The sequence below is a fragment of the Lacerta agilis genome, chromosome 12 (genome assembly GCF_009819535.1).
Source record: "Lacerta agilis isolate rLacAgi1 chromosome 12, rLacAgi1.pri, whole genome shotgun sequence".
NCBI classification, from domain to species: Eukaryota; Metazoa; Chordata; class Lepidosauria; order Squamata; family Lacertidae; genus Lacerta; species Lacerta agilis.
In genome coordinates this window covers 47,568,999-47,588,626 of record NC_046323.1, presented here as the reverse complement: position 1 = coordinate 47,588,626, position 19,628 = coordinate 47,568,999, and the positions used below count along the sequence as shown (strand labels likewise).

The window sequence follows — 19,628 nt, the reverse complement described above, 5'->3', positions numbered from 1 at the left end:
CTCAAGAGTCTCCTCCAGCACCATAATTCAAAAGCATCAATTCTTCATGCACAGTAGCACTCTGTAAAAGATTGAGACATTTAATAATGTTGAGGCGAGTAAGGGGTGACATGGTAGAAGTGCCTAAAATTATGCATGGCATGGAAATAGTGGATAGAGAAAAGTCTTTATCCCTCTTTTGTTGCCCTAGAACTTATGCACATCCAGTGATGCTGAATGTTGTCAGATAAAAGTGGCCACATTGAGAACAGGATGTTGAACTAGGTGGGCTATTGCACTAGGAATGTGAACCATAGACCTGATCCAGCAGGCCTTTCTTTTGTTTTTAAATTGGGACAAGGGAGAGCCCTCATAGTAGATCCTAGCATTAAACAACTCCTTCTGGTCTTCCTTTATCATTTCAGCTTGTGTCCGATTCTTCCCATGCTGTTCAGTAGACACCACAAAATTTCCTGGCAAGATTTGGTGGAGACTGAGGAAAACGTGCTACCAAATAGTTGAACACAGCTGGTTTGAAACTTTCATCATATTTATGATTCTCCTGAGCAGTGGAGCTCTGGTAAGCTTAAAACTTGTTACTTTCCCTTATTACGTTAGACTTTTAAATATGTGTGGTTGTGTGTTGAGAGAAGACATGCCAGCGAAGCTTGCTTGACTTTAAGATTGGATATAAATTTCAGGCATTTATAATCCCCATCTCTAATAAGAAGTGAGCATTAATTAGACCCCTGAGTTCTTCTCTAGCTTGGGTTAAATCCAAGCCAGGGAAGAATTCCTGGCATCTCTTGTTTACTCACTGAGATCCAGCACTGAGGGCCTTCTGTCGGTTCCCTCACTGCGAGAAGCAAAACTACAGGGAACCAGGCAGAGGGCCTTCTCGGTAGTGGCGCTGCCCTGTGGAACGCCCTCCCATCAGAAGTCAAGGAAATAAACAACTACCTGACATTCAGAAAATACCTGAAGGCAGCCCTGTTTAGGGAAGTTTTTAAACTGTGATATTTTAAATGTATTTTTATGTTTGGTGGAAGCCGCCCAGAGTGGCTGGGGAGACCCAGCCAGATGGGCAAGGTACAAATAAATTATTATTATTATTATTATTATTATTATTATTATTATTATTATTATTATTATTATTTAAAGGATCGGTTGCCAGGTGATGGGAAGCATCTCTGCCCAAGATCCTAGTGCAACACTGCATATACCTCTCCACACACACCAGGGTTGCAAATTATCATATTTCTTGCACGATATTTAGAACAGATAGTAAATTCATGAATTCATTGTAAAGTTTGCCACCATATGGCTTCATTGGTCAATTCTGACAGGGTAATAATCAGTATAAAATATTCAGTGGCATGTAGTCATTTATTTACAGAGCCTTGTATTAAAGGGAAAAAATTCCCCCCAAAAGACAACATCTGGAGAATGTAGCACTCTAATTCACCACTTTGTACTTCCAGGCATTTGAAGACATCTACCTCGACAAGAAAAAGAACATTAAAACCATGTTGGAATATGCTGACAAGATCTTCACTTACATCTTTGTTCTAGAGATGCTTCTGAAATGGGTAGCTTATGGCTTTAAGAAGTATTTCACCAATGCCTGGTGTTGGCTTGATTTCCTCATTGTAGATGTAAGTATTGTGTTTTTCTTCTGGGTCGGTTCATACAGCAATGTGGAATGAGTTCAGTTTTGAACTACAGTACATGAACACGGTTCACAGTTTGAATGTGGATTAAGTTACATTTGGGTCCTATGAAGGACAGCTTAAAATGCACTTGTGGCATTAGGCTTTTTTAAAAAGTATAAAGTGAAATGATAGAATTTGCCATTCTTTTCACTGTAAAATGAAATCTATAGATGCAAGAGGTAAAGAGATCATTCAGTGGGGACATCTGAGCTGAGAGCCCTTAGCTCAACTCCCATAGAATACCAGACTGTGGGACAGTGATGATTTGTTATAGCAGTCCCCCTTCACCACATTCACAAGAAACCATTCAAAGTTGATATTTCTTCCATACTCAAAGTACAGGGATTTTAAAGGTATATGGCCACCTCATGCTTTAAGGATTCTTAGCAAGGTAAAAGACTTCCAGTTAGCAGAGAAGGGACACTGATCTACCAGAACTTCTGAAGAGGGCATACGGAGCAATGGTTTCAAATTTGAGGGAGCTTATTTAGGCTGATTCTTAGGAAATGCTTCCATCCTAACCGTAAAGCTGTTTGGGTGATGAAACTCACCAGGACATCTCTGTGGCAGGGAAGGTTGCGGTCAAAATAAACATCTTACATGATACCATACATTCAGTGACTTCCCTCCTTCCCCTTACATGATCCATTTAATTTATCCACCATTCCTGCATATTTTACTATAGCCATTTTATTCAGTTCTCCTATCTTACATCACTCAAGTGTTTATTATACTGTTGAATTTACCTTAATGCTGCCAACGTTTTCAACTGTGCACAATTATTTTCCATATATTCAGCAAAGATTTTCCACTCCTCTTTAAATACATCTTCTTCTTGTTATCTTATTCTTTATGTTAGACCATCTAGTTCCACATATTCTATCATCTTAAGTTGCTTATCCTCCTTAGTTGGGACCTCCTTCACTTTCCACTTTTGGGCTATCAAAACTTGGGCCGCCGTTGTTGCATACATAAATAAGTTTTCCGGACACCTAGGAACCTCTGTCTGAATGATTCCTAGCAAAAATGCCTCCGGTCTTTTTGGGAAGGTTGTTTTAAGCATTTTTTCCATCTCATTATAAATCATTTCCCGATATTCTTTAACCTTTTTACGTGCCCACCACATATGAAAAAAGTTCCCTCCAATTCTTTACATTTCCAACACAAATCTGATTCTACTTTATACATCTTAGACAGTCTTCTCAGGCAGAGATTTCTGCCTCAAAAGACCTTTAATCACTCTGGGGGTTTTTAAACCAAGGTTCTCCCAGTGTCTTTTTTGGTCCAAATGTTGCCTTTATAACTCTATTTCGTGTGCCCTCCGCAGAATCCCTGACCAGATTTTGACTTCAGAACCTGGAGATTCTATGGACTCTGGGCACATCTAGAGATTCCATGACAGGTTATGGGCACAAGAGAATGGTATTGGGGGAAAGAGCAGGCATCCCTTAAAAGATCTCAAGGAGCAGGTGGGTCCCCTCCCCCAAGCAAGGGCTCCTTGTTTTCACTCTTGGTTTGGTTCTTCTCTTCCCCAGTATCTCTCCTCACTGTTTTCCCAACAGTTGCTGCTCCCAGTGCTGTGGCTGTGACAAGGGTGCTGAAGGAATCAAGGCACAAACGTTCCTTCTTCCCAACTGCCTGCCACTCATGCAGTTCACACACTGCTTGGATATGTGGCCCTGGTAGCAGTGTGGCAGTCCTTTTTCGTGTTCCTTGCAAGTTCTTAGCTACCAAATCAGCCCTGCTGTCAGCACATGGCATTCTCCGGCATCTGCCCGAGTCCCCAACTTTCCATCAGGGCCTACTGCTGATGTTCGCCCTGGATCCCTTTTAAAACCAAGCCCAGATGATAAGGGCTAAGGATGAGACAGGACGATGCAGTAGTTGCCTATTACAAGGCATGACATTCTGCAGAAAACAGAACAGTGGAAACATTTGAGGCTGGCAGCCACTTCTTCCTGCAGCTGCAAACATACCCCTGCACCCCAGCACTGCCTTGGGGGGCACTTAGCTTACTCTTTGCTCCAGTCAATGCTCACAAAGTGTTAGACATTGCTCCTGCCATTAGGAAGAGGGTTGTTGAGGTATCAGAAGAATGGTGCCTTGCATAACACACAGCTTTGCAATAGTGTGTGGGCCATTGGGGCTGCTTAGTTGTAAACTGTTTCCGCAGCCATCACATTACTAAATTGGGATTCATTGGTTTTATACTGTTGGATAATAATTACCCATTTGTCACCAACCATGAAAAGCCCGGATTTTCTACATCTCTCTTAATTCTAGAACCAGGGGCTGACCATCCAGTGAAGGTGAAATGTGGGAGGTTTCAGATACACGACGGGAAGGACTTCTTTGCACAATGCATTTAGTACTATGGGATTTGCCAGCACAAGCTGTGGTGATGGCCACAAGCTTCAATGGTTTTTAAAAGGGACTAGACAGATTCCTGAAGGAATACTAGTTATGATAGTTGCATATAATCTTGCATGTCAGTGGTCTAAACCACTGAGCATCTTGGGCTTGCTGATTAGAAGGTCGGCGTTTCGAGTCCCCGCATTGGGCTGAGCGCCCATTGCTCTGTTCCAGCTTCTACCAACCTAGAAGTTCGAAAGCACACCAGTGCAAGTAGATAAATAGGTACCGCTGTGGCGGGAAAGTAAACGGCGTTTCTGTGCGATCTGGTTTCCATCACGGTGTTCCATTGTGTCAGAAGTGGTTTAGTCATGCTGGCCACGTGACTCAGAAAGCTGTCTGTGAACAAATGCCGGCTTTCTCGGCCTGAAGCGAGATGAGTGCTGCACCCCACAGTTGCCTTTGACTGGACTTAACTGTCCAGGGGTCCTTTACCTTTTCACCTTTGCCTCTGGACACCAGTTCCTGAGGAGCACTAGGGTGGATGGTGTTGGCACTCATGTCTTACTAAGAGGCTGCTTCCCACAGCAATCTGCTTGGCCACTGTGGGAACAGGATGCTGGAGTAGATAGGCCTTTGGTCTGATCTAGCAGGGCTTCTATTATGTTCTTAGGTAGGTGTGCTTAGCAGATATTGGACAAGGCCTTTCTGCAGGTCACACATCTCTCATTTCAGTAGGAAGGGGCTTATTTACACAATCCGTGGCATTTGTGGATGCTGCAGACTAACTATGGTGTCACTGTTACCTATACACACACCATTTACAGACCAGGTATTCTCCAGACTCAACTGGTCAACGTCCACCTCCTGTGCAAATTTCTTCCATTGGGTGCTGCCCATTTATTTCCTGCTTATTTATACTCTGCTTTGTCCTCAATATCTTATGTGGTACAGATAATATTGTTCTCCTCCTTCCAGCCTCCCTATTAATATTTTAATTCACCTAAATTTGGAAACATGGGCACTCCTCCTTCTCCCCTTTTCATACCGAGAACCGCTTTATTTTGGACAGAGTTCCTTAAAAAAATAGGAAAAAAAGAATTCTGAGCAGCACGCAAGATCACACTTAGCACTTGTGGCTTTTCAAGTGTTCAGAGTAGTGGTTAGATGAAATATGAACCCTAACGCATGAGGAGACGTTTCAGTGATTTGAGTAGAATGGAGGAAAACTTTCAGTGAGGTGAACTTACCTTCTGGTTCCAACAGAGTCCCCTTTTAGTGGTTGCGTGGGACTGAGATTTTTTTTTTTTTACTTAAAAATCAAACTAAACACAAGGTGGGCATTCTGTCCCCTACTATGGAGAGGGACCAATTTGCATTGGGGCCACAGTGCAGATGGAGGGAGGATCTAACACACAGCTTGCACCAATTCCTTGATTTCAATAGCTTCCTGCCTCCAGTCCTGCAAACAGTGGTGGATGAAGCATGAAGGCTTAAATGTCTATGACCATTAAATGTTCCCCTCTGCAGCTTTTTGCCTCTCTCTTTTTTGAAAGCTGGCGATTTGATTTGGGGCTATTGCATAGTGGCAAATAGTTAGATTCCCTTTTCCACAAGCCCAGTTAAAATTGTGGGGGCCACGTGGCTGCTTTTTGTAAAAGAGTTCAAATGAAGGAACTTTTCCATCATGTGCGGTTTTTACCCTGAAATCTAAAAACAAGATCAGCAACTTAAAAGGGCAGGAAATCCAATTCATTTTTTAAAGCCAATGCTTGGGGGCATTCCTCCCCCCTGCTCCCTCACCCACTACTTACCCAGCTCTGTGGCAAGTCTTTGACACTGATTTCTACATGTGGCACAGTAAAAACCATTTCATCATTGTGGATTATTGAAGCAGATTCTCGCTTGCTCCCATAATCCATCAACTAAAGACTATTTTTGTCCAGTAGAGAATCCCTGAAGGATGATCTCTGATAATGGGCTCCAATGTATCTCAAAGCAATGTGCCTCTTTCGCAAAAAGCAAAAGAACCAAAACGTGAAAAAGCTGTTTAAAAATGCATATTATCTGAGCAGCCCATGCACCATAACCAGCAAAACCATGTGTGAGATGAAACAAAGCAATTTCTGACAACAGGCGTTCCATCACTTTCGTCTGCCTACCTTGCCCAAAGTCAGCTCTCTTGTTATTTCATATTCCTGGAATTGGGCTTGTAAATAGGTTGCTGAGCAAGAATATGTCATGTCACAGTATCTTTTCAAAAGGCGACTTCAAACATTAGCTCCATTATCATAATAGTCAATTGCACTTCAGAAAGTTTTGCCCAATAACTTGGGCTCTGGATTTTCATGGTCTCATTTCCTTCTTCTCTCATCTCTCTCTCTCTCTCTGCGTTCCACCCTTAATCTTTCCATGCTAGCTGCCAAACTTCAGGTGCACTTCCCAATTTTGTTTCAAACATGCCAGTTCTCCCTCAGTCGAAAATCACAGTGGAGGGCTGCAGACTTGAAGCAGTGGGATTTGCTCCCAGGCATATATCTGCATTGTGTTGCACTGTACGATACTAAAGTTACCATAGCCAATACTGTTGTTACTTCCACTTACTCAACATAACTTTCCTCTGTTCTCCCCTGCAGCCTCCCGCACCTCTAAATCTGATCCAGAGGGTTGGCGGATTCTGCAGAACAAATTTTAAGTGTGTGCACAGGGAGAAGAAGGGAAAGTCTCATTGTGCTAATAGAAGTTTGCACACATAGCGTTGGACAACCCTTGTAATTGCAAGGCATGATCACCTGCCACCAGGTGTGCATCAAATGTTTTTCACATGTGCACCTGTGAATGTGATAAACAGGGTGCTTCGAAAACACATGTATCATACAAGTCTATTATTAGGAGAGCCATGGTCAGCTTTGATTCCCTGTTGAAGGCACGGAGAGCTCCCATTGCTGCTTTGGTGGAGCTGTAACTGTGCCAGTTATACTGATTCTGCTCTTCCATGTGGACTGGTGTCAATCAGCATGGTGTTGCCACCAGGGTTGTGTATTTATTGCAAGTGCTTGGTGAAACCCAGTCAACGATCTTCCACTTCATCTGTAATCAGCCCTAGGCAGAGGAAACCCTTAGTGGTCCCATCAATGTGGGGCAGTGGTTCTGGGTCAAGAATGGTTCTAGAACAACAATATGATTCTAGAGGAGAAGTGGGGAACTAGATATGGCCAGACCACTCTAACACTCACCTGACATTCTATGACACCAGGTGAGTCAAAGGTCAAGCTGTGGCTGCAAAGGAGGGTTCTTCCTTCACAGACCCAGCTTTTCCTTCACACCCCTGGCTTGCCTATGGATTATCCCTTTGCAGCCAAAAGTCACCACTTTCCACAGTATGACAGAAAGAGGCACCAAATCCAAAAAGTGCAGACTTTTGGCTGCAGAGTAAGGATCAGGAGCGGACGTTGTGTGATCATGATTTGCAGCTGCAGCTAGAATTCAAGCCAGGGATGCAAATAAAGATTCTTCCTTGAACTTTCCTTTGCCTTACGACATACGAAGTCCACCCCAGGAAAGGTGGCCTTGGTTTGCCCAAAATGGAACCTCTGAGGCCTGGAGGGCCTAGCTAGATTGCCCATAGCTGTTCTAGAGCAATAGTGTTTCTAGGGCACAACTCTGCATGTACATCATTTGTCACAGGCAACAGAACTCTTCCCTTTGTTTGTGTGTGTGTGTGTGTGTGTGTGAATGCTCAACCGCTTTCTCAAATGGTTTCCTGGAAAGCTATGCCTCTTCCAGGATTTCCCCATTAAATGTAGAATGTCTGGCTGCAATACAAGTTTAACAAAATGCACACACGTCTGGGCCAAAAGAGAGAGAGAAAGAGAGAGTCTTCTATACAACGCTTGAGTGGCTAGCAGGTTAACAACATCTCATTCAAGAATTAGACTGAGTGCCAGCCTTCTGCCAAATCGGCTTGAAAAAGAAGTTGCCGTATGGAGTAAATGCATTGATGTCTCCTAATGACTTTTAATTGTTTTCTGGATTTCTTTCCCTGTTGATTAGCAAGATGGAGGTTTGTGTTGCCTTGGCAGTAATTGCGCAATCTGCTGTAATCAGTTGTTCCCAAACAGCCACCACCAGACTCAAATCGTATGTTGTTGTTTCTAAAAGTCTTTTATACGAAGTTAGTGGATTTCCAATGTATTTTTGTTATAAGAGAAACAGCAGATTGCTTCAAGAACAATGTGGCACTGGATCTAGAAATAACAATGGTGCCAACTCCGGTGGAGAAGTCTTTAGCAAGTTAAGGAAGTTTGGCTAAATGTGTAGCCTTTTTTTTGCCTTCCTTCTCAGTTGATGTTAGGGCTGATGTGTGGCCACCACAAAAAAACTCAGCAACCAGACATGTCCTCGCTAACGTTTAACAATTCAAAATGTGTGATGATGTGACATTGTAAAAAAACAAACCAGTGCATTGATCTGGTCCCCAGTGCACTTTATTGGCTGCTACTTGGAGGGGTGGGGAAATGTATCATTCAACAATGCCCAAAAAAATCATTGGCAGAGAGAGAGAGAGAGAGAGAGAGAGAGAGAGAGAGAAGCTTGGAATTGGAAGATAACCCACCACCCACCATCTCTCTAATTAACACATAACTAGCATTGCTAAAAGAGGAGAAATAAAATGTGCAGGAGTCCTACTGGTAAATAAAACATGCTATTTATTTATAGTTACTTCATATGCACAAGGATAGCTTTGGAGTCTGAGCCTAAATCATGTGAAGTACTTTTCGTGGCTGCCTTGTGCAGGATGAGAGAGAGAGAGTGTGCAGGAGGAAGGGGCAGAGCTTGGGTGTTTAGTGGGAAACCATAAAGTGTGTTTTCCCTGACTATCTCTTCATCTCAACCCCGCCCTCTACTGCAAGCAGCCATGTCACATGTTTTAACCTCTATCATCTGCCTATCTGTTTATTAAGTTAATATGGTGCCTTGAGCAAAGACAAAATTTGGTGCCCCACTAACTTTGGATAGGTACCCGTAAAAATATAGGTTTATTATTATTATTACTTATTACTTTGTGCCTCCTCGGTTCAGCGCCCTATGCAGAAGAACCACCTGCTGTGCCCTAAATCCGGCACTGCCTGGGCAAAAGGGTTAGGTATATTGCTTTCCAAGATGCCTGAAGCAACTGATAGCAGAGGGAACGGCACTCCGCAGTACAGGGGGAGTAGCAGGAAATGCCCATTTCCACATCACCACCCTATGATATTCTTTAGAGTGGTGACACGAACAGAATTTCCCCAGGTGATCCCATTGATCTTTCAGGCCTGTACAGGGGCAAGTGGTCTTTCTGGCATTTACTTGAAAGCATTATGAGTCAGGTTTTCTACAGTCATACCCAAAGTGACCTGTGAGCAAAAGAGCAAAAAAACAACAACGCAACACTACACAATTAAAATAAATAAATAAATAAAACAGCAACCAGTTACAGATGCAAGCATCAATAAAAGCAAGCAAGCGAGACTCCCAGCATAAGAGAACCCCAAATACCTGTACAATAAAGCAATATACATCACATTAATTAAGGCTTCTCCTGAATCTATTTATGAGAGTGTATTCTAAGAATGAGGCCCTACCACTATAAGCATCCCCTCCCCAAGAGCTGCCTCGTGGGGTATCTTCAAGAGAAGAAAAGGCTCAGGAGTAAAACCTTGTCAAATCTGGTGTGAAGTCCCTAAGGCAGTTGGATGGCGCCTTGCTTGCCTCCTTCTGGCAACTCCTGCAGCCAAGCTGGTGCCAAACGTCTTGCTCTGCTTTGACCAAATCAGTGAGGCCAAGAGGAGGGTCTTGTTGTCTGGGCAGCCCAGGACCTCCATATACACTACTGCCCAGGCTTGCGCCCCGGGGAGTTTCCTTTGGTGCTGCTGACGCAGTGGTTTGACTTCACCCCCAAAGGCACACTCTATTGTCTCTCAAGGCAGATGGATGCCAACCACAACAATATGCAAACAATAGGAAAAAGTTCACGCAACGCATGCCTACAGTTTGTCATATGTGGAGGAATAGGGTGTGTGAGAGTGAGAGAGAAGAGAGAAGAGAAGGCCCACTGAACGTTCAGAAACACCCCACACCATTTGGTGGGTCACAAACAATATATGTATGGTATAATCTGGAAGCAGGAAGAATGCAGTGAATAATGTTGCGTCTCTCAGTCAGACAATGCAGCTTTGCTACCAAAAGAGCAAATTCACAAGTCAGTGACACTAAAAGAAGCATTTTACTAATTAGCCTCCAGGCAGTACATGTTTCCTGCCAAGAAGTTGTTAACACCAGGTGATTCAACAGGAATCTGAAACTACTCTAGAAAGTGCTTAGTTACAACATTTACATGTTTCCTGTCACAGCTGATTAGTAATAGTATTGTTTGGTCTACTTTGCTAATGATTCTTGATCTGCATATTTTCAGTCGATTCAGAGAGGTTTTGGTAAGCGTTAGAATCAGCGCTTCCAGTGCTTCCGCAGGATTTAATTGCCTGGGGTTCACTTTGTGCCTGCATTTTAATTGAAGGCCCACCACCGCCTCCATCCTCAGCACCAAATAGAGGGAAGGGGGTGGCTATTATTTTTATTATTTTTATTACTAATACTATTAAATTTATTAGACACCCTTCAACAGCAGTTCCTAGGGTGGGTTACAACAATTAAACATTAAAAACAGTCAGAACAAATTACAATCACAGGAATAGGGTGGGCCCTTCAGGTGTCAAAGGCAGGGTGAAGAGGTATGTCTTAAGCATTTGCTAAAAGTTTGATGTACCTCTGCAAGGAGAGAATTGCGCAGCTGAGGGCCTACCACGGAGTAGGCCACCACCAATGTGAACTTCAGAGGGAGGCGGAGCTCCAAGAGGGCCTCCTCAGCTGATCTTGACACCCAGGAGGTTCTGTAAGGAAGGAAGCGGTATCTTAGGTTTGTAGTGCAGTCAGTGGTTTTTTTCTGGAGGGACACAGGGGTACGCATACCCCTAAACATTTTATGAATCTAAGTTTGGCATCATTGAGGGGCAGTATTTCAATATGAGTAGAAAAAGTGGGAGTACCCCAAACATTTTTTTAGAAAAAAAGCACTGAGTACAGTCGTACCTTCGGAGTCGAATGGAATCCGTTCCAGAAGTCCGTTCGACTTCCAAAACGTTCGGAAACCAAAGCACGGCTTCTGATTGGCTGCAGTAAGCTCCTGCAGCCAATCGGAAGCCGCAGAAGCCCCATCGGACGTTCGGCTTCCAAAAATAGTTCGCAGACCGGAACAGTCACTTCCGGGTTTGCGGCGTTCGGGAGCTGAAACGTTCGAGAAATAAGCTGTTTGAAAACCAAGGTACAACTGTACATATTTGTAGTACAATATGTTATAGAAAACCAATTCCAACAGAAGGCCTTATGACGGCAAAAGATGGATGTGGAGGGAAAGATGAAGGAGGAAAAGGCTCAGCCCCTGAGGTTCCACAGACTGTGCCTCCATGGCTCTCTAGGGCCACACCCACAACTTACATTGAAATCACATGGCTGCCCCCAAAGAATCCTGTGAATGTTAGTGTGTTAAGGGTGCTGGAAATCATAGCTCTGAGAGGGGGTAAACTACAGACCCCTTGATTCTTGGGGGGGTGGGATCTGCTTTAAATGTGGTTTAAAAGTACAGGGGTGGACATGACCTAGGTCTATGACCTGAGCTGTCGCTTCCGATGGCTCTCCCAGGCACAGTGTTTCAATTGCTGCATCTTCCCTCGGACACAGATCTGAACGAACAGGGGACGGTCAATAATTGCCGACAAACGGAGCACTGATGGAAATGCTCTGGTTTGTCTGGATGCCAAAAGGTATTGAGTTTTTGCTTGAGTGGATACCCAGCAACCGGTTTCCCCCAAAGCTTAACATTAAGTCACCAGCCGTGATGAGCTAAAAATGTCCGCAGCCAATGAGAGTATGAAACAGGTGGGGCCAGGATATCTATAAACGCCGAGGATTACGGGAGGGCTCAGTGCGGAAGAAGCAAGGGTAAGGGGGGCTGGGGACAGCCTGCATATTTTTGGCCTGAATTCGCCTTGCGTGCCCTCTTCTCCGAGGCTGGGTGTCACATAATGCCACATATCTGCAGCCATACCCCTGGGACAAATGCTAGGAAGTCTTTAATGATGTTTGAGCTTATCTTTCACTTGGCTCTGAACTGAAATGAACGTGGGTCTGGAACAACAACAACAACATGGCCTGCTCATTATTTGTGTTCTATGCCACTGTTCACCATCCAGTTATTGCCTCCTTTCATTATCCTCACAACCAGTCCTGGGAGGTCAGTGAAGGTGTGAGAGAGAAATGGCCGCCCCCCATTAGCTTAGCATCTGAAATTGAGCATGTGACGTTAATGTCAATTCTAAACCAGATTTTCTCTTTGCCGCTGGATAGGTCAGTGGTTAAGTGCTGTTGGTTCCTCGCCTTTGTTTTCCCAGATGCATTCTTGGCCCTTTATTTCCAGGACTCTTAAGCATGGCTGCCTCTTCCCATTGGAAGCTAGGCATGCAAATTTTTCTCGGTGGAGGATGGTTATTTGCATAATGGCTGCTGGTGTCGCAGGGACATTGCTGGCTACCTGAATGGTAGGCTTGTAGCTCAATGGAAGAGCAACTGCTTCTCATGCAGTAAGTCTCAGCTTCAATCTGCAGCGTCTCCAGGTCTGGCTGGGAGAGACCCCCTGCAGAGCCAGTCAGTGTGGACGGTGCTGAGCTAGATAGAGTAATAGCTGGACTTAGTGTAAGCCAGCTTCCTGTGTTCCTAAAATGATCAACCCCAGTGCAGTTCATAGGATCAAGGGTCCTCTCTGAGGATTCTGCCCCTTTCATCTGAAAAAGGGGCATCCAAGTGACCCTTCCCATTGGGAACTGCATAGGTGTCATGGACTGGTTTGACACAGAGGAATGGTGGGAGGAACCAGCTGGGGAACCACCAAGGAAAGCAGGATTAGAACCTGGGGAGTGGTGGTGGGATGATGATGAGGAGTCAGAGGGAGAAGGCTGGGAAGAGGTGTTGGGAGCTGGGGAGGTAACAGGGCTTAGTGAGCAGGGAGAGCCTGTGGCAGAGAGAGGCCCAGAATCGGAGGCAGAAGCTGAAGGAAGTGAGGAGGGAGGCCAAGAGGAAGTGATGAGTCAGGCTGGTGAAGAGTCATGGATGTCTCCCGCCTTCCCCATAGTCTTATAGAACCAGAAGAGGGCTGAAACGGGTGGAACAGTGCCAGGCCACATGCAGGAAAGTTTCGCTTGGGGAAAGCCCTGGAGATGAGGTGACTTAGATGGCAGTGGAGAGGCAGGGACTTTGAGTCTTGGCAACTGAATCATGGGGCACGACCTACCGAGGATGAGCTGCTCATTAGGCCTGACACTCAGCCAAGTCTGTAAAGACTGTGTTTTTGCTAATAAAGAGTTAAGGTGTTATTTACTGTCGGCTCGCTCTTTGACAATAGTTTTATGTATCCACCGGTGCTGATGTGACAGCAGCCATTTCACTAATCCCCATCCTCCTCTAGGATCTAGTTACATGCCTAGCAACCAATGCTGGGTTTTGCTAGCAGAATTGACCACCTTCCCCTCCACCCCAGCTTTCTAACAGTACTTCTTCCAGCTGGATTGGCAAGTAAGTTCAGGTCAGGAAGAAAAAGTGGTCAGCCTTGCAGCCTCACAGGGCTCTGGGATGTTATCCTGTGCAAAAATGGATGCTTCACTTATCCAAGAGATTATGGCCACCCAAGTTGACATAACATTTAGAATCTTGCCTTTACTTTTCTCTCAGGGAACTTTTTGTTATTGGGCATCATACAAATGTTGTAAACGGGAATTGTAATTAATACGAACAATGTGTGAAGTGAGACCTCAAGCATTTCCAGAGGCATAAAACCAATTCCATACAAATTACTAGGAGGTGCATGGAAGTCTTGCATTTGGAAGCACTGCTGTGTGGCATTTCAGCAGGACAGGATTATGGGTGCAACATTCATAGGGAGAGAGAGGCTCAAGCAGATGTGTTGGAAAGAATCAGGTCTTGCTTAACAAGCTTGCATTGGGGGGGAGCGGTGGGGGGGGCAGGGACTCTCTATTTGAAAAGTGCTGACTTCCGCGTTTGCCTGGGCTATGTGGGGCAGTCAGCACGGATTTTGAAAGCTGTTTGATTATTTTAAAAATATCTTCCGAGGTCGCATTTAATCAAGTCCAAAGCGCCAAGCCTATATGGTTGAGGCTTCTCCTATGAATAAAATTTGACAGGGAGAAATGAAACACCTCCAGAATCAACAGCAGAGTATTTAGTCAACTCACCTCAACCTATGGACCGTGTCCAATGCTGCACAGAGTTGCCAGCTATTGCAGCCTTTCCCTGCCTAATCCACAGAATAGACACCTGATAAATCTATGCCAGGAGGACAGCAGCACCTGTAGTGCATTTCACGGTTTAAGTTTACAAGAGTCGTAGAGTTGGAAGGGACCCTTAGGGCCATCTGATCCAACCCCCTGCAATGCAGGAACTGTGGGCACTCTGCTCCCACCCAGCTGTGCCTCCTTCTCAAGGTTTTGCCTTGCTCGTGAATGAATTAGGTGCACAAGTCAATGAAATGAGGGTGCCCCTGTTGCATCTAGTTACTTTAATCAATTCAGCTGTTGGTTTTGTGAATCGCCCTTCCTCCCAAGGGAGCCCAGGGCAAGATACGTTAATGATCGAAGCAGCAGAGTTCATCTCGTAAAGATAAGCATAACAGATCGCCACATAAAATGATAAAATAGCCATAAAATCAGAATGATAAACACAAACATAAACCAACCAGCAGCTGGATACTAAAACAACCTAATTTGATTTGTAAAAAAAACCTTGTGACGGTGAGGAGGAAGAATGGGGGAGTACTTGGGGCAGAAAAATTTGAAAAATTGGAGCAGAGGCTTCTTGGGACAAGCCACAGTAGCAGCACCTCCCCCCTTTTAAAATACCATTTGGCCACTGTCCCAAGAGGTGGTGATGGGCCTCTACCGGTGGCCCAGCAGGTGGCTATGTTTTGTCTGATTGTCTCCTTGGAATGACACTATAAAGTAGACCCACTAGCTAGCTAGCACAATGATTTCGACCTGTGCAGCAGAACTTCCCTCCCCTCCCCTCTCCCCTCACATCCCCTGTACTCTCCCCAAATCTGCTCTGGAGGGTTGGAAGAAAACCGAGAACAAATTTGGGGGGATGCAAGGGGAGGAGAGGGAAGGGAAGTTATGTTGCCCACTCAAACGTCATTGAGCCGGCAGGTCTGCTTCTTTGGATACTGCCCTGTATTGTGTTGTGCCTGAGGCATTGTTGGGAGCAAGGAAGAGGGCAGCCCCGCCACAAACACTACCACTTATCCTGGTAGGTCCCCTGTCCCAACCCCAATTTTATTCTCACCCTCCCCAGATTTTGACCTTCTGCCACTCTTTCATCCCAATGACCCCGGAGCTGAATGTTTAGCCCGGCATTCATTCCACTGCACAGCCCACTTTTAGCACTTTCGTGAGCCACGTGGCACATTGAGTCACGGTGGAGCAGACATTTCGTTAGAACCTACACCTGCTCACAACCTACACCTGCACTTGTATCAAAACGTCCAAGTGAGTTTACCTGGGTTCTCAGAATCTTCCCCTGATTGTGCTGTTCCTTTTTCTCTCTGTGTCTCTTCCTTTCTCTCTTTGCTCGCCTTGACCAATAATTTCAAATTCCATTCGATCTGCACAGATTTCAGTTATTTGCCAGATAGGATCAATTCTCGGCTATGACCACCTGGCCGCTATGAAATCCCTCAGGACGCTGAGGGCCTTGAGGCCCCTCCGAGCCCTGTCCCGATTTGAGAGCATAAGGGTAAGGGTTGTCGTCTTTCAGTGTCTATGAAGTGTGTTCACCTCCAGTAATCAGCACCTTCTCTCTCTTTCCCACAGGTTAATGTGCCATCAAGTCTTTCCTTAAGGTGGCACATGGCGGCTTCATTTTGCTAATCCAAAGCAAGGCAATGGGTACAGTTCTTTATACAGAACGGTGTAACATAGTGACACAGATCCAACACCAATTAAAACACACACACAACGAAATTGGTTATTACAGAGATACATCACAGGCTATGGCATTCTTTTTCAAAGGATCATAATAAATGACTGGGTCTTGCAAAGTGATTCATCTTGAGGGCACAAAATTACAGTGTTTGCATAATTTAATAATGGGAGCTGTGCCCACATCTCTGCTGTTTCCAGACACACACATATATAGACACACACACACACACACACACACACACACATATATATATATACTGCACACAAAAAAGCTTGTGTTTCAGGAAAACAGTGCCAGAATTAGACTTTGCTGGTCCTCCTTCCTTCCTTTTTCTGACCAACTTTTGACATCAGTTGGAGCTCCATGTGGTCACCTTGAGGAAAGTAAGACAACATTTAAGATGGGGATTCCCTCTGGTTTTGAAGTCTTGTGGTTTCATTTTGCACTGGAAATCAGTGAATGGGTCTATATCCTGAATGTCTCCTGGAAATGATTTTTATACATGAGAATGCTGATGGGGTTGTTTTGCCCCCGCCTTTGTGCTGGGTTAATGCTATATATTTTTCCTCCTTTTAGGCTCTTTCTTCGTCAGTTGATTAACCAGGCTTATCTTTACAGGTGAAAATCCAGAGAAGAGAAGCTGAATGGTAGGATTTGTGCTAATGGTTTGGACTTTTTCCATTTTGTGTCTCCATTCAGGTCTCATTAGTAAGCCTCATAGCTAGTACACTTGGATACTCCGAAATGGGTCCCATTAAATCCCTTAGGACCCTCAGAGCTCTGAGACCCTTAAGAGCACTATCACGATTTGAAGGGATGAGGGTAAGATCCAGTTAAAACCACAACCCACATGACCCATTATTGAAGCCCATCTGTCCATGGACATCCACCAGCATGTTGTGAGGGCCATCATTCCTTCCTTCCTTCCATCATTTGTTCATTCATTCATTAGTTGTGTTTTTGTTTTCTTTTTTTCATCCTAAGCTGTAAAAGAAACAGTCAATAAATGCCATATGTTGCAATATACCCCCTCTTTCACCTCCCTCTTTCTCTGACAAATTCATCCAGCTTGCTTGTAGGAGTAGCTTCAGCTTTGACTGATGCCCACCCTGGTGGATTCCCTTATGAGCTAATCCTGCCGCATTCCTTGTCCTACAGCACTTTACAAACACATTCCAGGCTGAGTGCACATCTGGCTGACGAACCTGCCTCAGTAATGAGGTGCTCCAAAGAAAACAATTTGGCTTCACCAGCTTTAAGGTGGTCTTTTGTGCACCCACAAAAGCTGCCAGAAGGTGAGGCGAATGTTGCCATCAACCAGACCCCTCACAGAAAGGCTGCCTTTGGGTGTTACAGCAAACCATGGTTCATAGTGATGCCTAGGTGAGCCTGTGGTGCATGCATTTTGCCCTTTTCTCCTCCAGCGCAGCTACAAAGTGGAGTTCAGAAACTTTTGCTTCCGCTTTTGATTAACCACTGATATCCGAACCCTAAACGATAGTATTGACTGTGATTTGTTTGAACAAGCCAGCTTCATAATCCACGGTTTGAAGTTCACATTTCAAACAAGCCACGGTTAAAAATAAACCACTGGTTAAGCAAAAATCAGAGCTGCTCTCCTCCAGAGCCGCCATAAGAAGGAAGAAGGCTTTGCTTCTGGGAGGGAAGGAAGAGTGTATAAGCCTGCATCTCATTCTTGCCTTGCTAAACTATGGTTTGGTGTGATGTCCAAATTGGTACACTATATAGTTTTACAGTTCCTCATTCCTACTATATCCTGCATTAAGAGTTAACATAGACAGATAAGAGCTCTCTTCTACCTGCCCTCCACCCCCCAGCTATTTATTTGAACAAGGCTCTAAATGCAGAGAGCCATCCCCACTTTAGGAAAAGATCTCACCTATCTAGCATGTGTGCCTCTCCTGCTTCTGTGACTACCAAATGGCCACACATTGGAAGTAATATTTGCATAGGGCTGGAAAACTGGACAGTTTAAATCCAGCTGTTCTGGGCTTCGTGGATGTAGGTGTTACACAAATGTTATGTCTCAGTGTGCCCAAGGAGAGGGCATGGCATGAGGCCACCACCCAGTTTCCAGTGCACATACATTCCCCATGCTTAGAGACTCATCTAAACCAAGATACTTTACTACTTCAGTTTGTATCTAGACCAACCAGCGCATGAACTGATTAACATTTTGCTGCTTGAACTCAGCTACCAAAAAAAACCCCACATTTAAATGGCAGAATAAAACCGTAGGGCACCCATTGCGAATGGTGCTCATGGGTTGAAATGGGCTAGGTTCCCACCACCTGCCCTGTTGTTGCTGCCGCCAATAAACCAGCGCCAAGGCAGCGTTAAGAGAAAGACTAGGCTTTGTTCACAAGAACCCAGCCACTGAAAGCACATAACGCACAATGCTATGTGTATAGTTTGACATTTAAAGCCAGATATTTCTTGAACCTAAAAATGTCAGATGCATGAATCAGCCATTGGTTATATAGGCTACAATAGTCTTCCTCAACCTGGTGCTCTCTAGGAGTTTTGAATTGCCATAGGAATGCTAATACATTTGGGTGCCTGGGAGCCATCTTTCAGAAGACAATACAAAACATCTTTTCATGTTTCTTGTTGCCTGTCTTTCTGAGGCTTTTTCATCTCCTCCTCCAGTGCATACGTTTAGGACTCGTCCACACTTTTTGCCCTTCACTTTCTATGTACACGTCTGTGCTTTAAAGCGCTGTGTCCGAACCCTTTTTTTTCCATTCTTCCCGGTGCTTTTTAACACTAAATTGGAACAATCGACAATTCAGGTTTTCCTGAATTGTTTTGTTCCAATTCAGCAGTAAAGAGTGGGTTTTCACGGGGAAAGCTGGGGCATAAAAAAGCATTCAGACATAGAATTTTAGAGTTGGAAGGGATCTCGAGGATCATCTAGTCCAACCCCCTGCAGTGCCAGAATCTTTTGCCCAATTTGGGTCTCAAACCCAGGACCCTGAGATGAAGAGTCTCATGCTGTACCGACTGAGCTACCATCATGGTGCTTTAAAGCGCAAGCCTATGACTAGAAACGCAGCACAAAAGGAAGTCTGGATGAGCCCTCAAAGTACTCTATTCCACTTTAAGAGTTACGGTTTTCCCCTGAGAATCCTGGGAACAATCATGGGTAAGGGAGCTGAGAGTCCTTAGGAAACACTTACTCCAGTTCTCAGGATATTGGGGGTGGGGCAATCCATGACTCTTAAAGAGGAATAATAGTGCTTTAAATGTATGGGGTGGATGTTGCCATAGTTTGCATCTTGGCTCTAGTGTTTACCAGGCCTGGCTGAGACTCAACACACAGCACTGATCTTTATGTAGGGTTAAGGATTGAGAATGGACCCTGGGACTGTGCTGTCTTTCCCTGTAGCCTCTCGCCTCTCATACACAAATTCATCTTCACACCCTTTACCAAATTTCAGTTTCTAAAAACCCAAATAACCCATAACCAGGTGGAAAGTTTTC

The 19,628-nt window shown here is 44.7% G+C and overlaps 1 protein-coding gene across 2 annotated transcripts in view; it reads left to right on the top strand.

Moving 5' to 3' along the window:
* SCN5A (sodium voltage-gated channel alpha subunit 5) overlaps positions 1–19,628 on the top strand; it is a 216,621-nt gene that overhangs the window by 161,531 nt on the left and 35,462 nt on the right. For both annotated transcript variants that reach the window (XM_033164901.1, XM_033164899.1), the window contains exons 19-22: positions 405–559; positions 1,461–1,634; positions 15,813–15,935; positions 16,824–16,946. In XM_033164901.1, the coding sequence (XP_033020792.1) occupies positions 405–559; positions 1,461–1,634; positions 15,813–15,935; positions 16,824–16,946 (575 nt within the window). The remainder of the gene's footprint in view (positions 1–404; positions 560–1,460; positions 1,635–15,812; positions 15,936–16,823; positions 16,947–19,628) is intronic.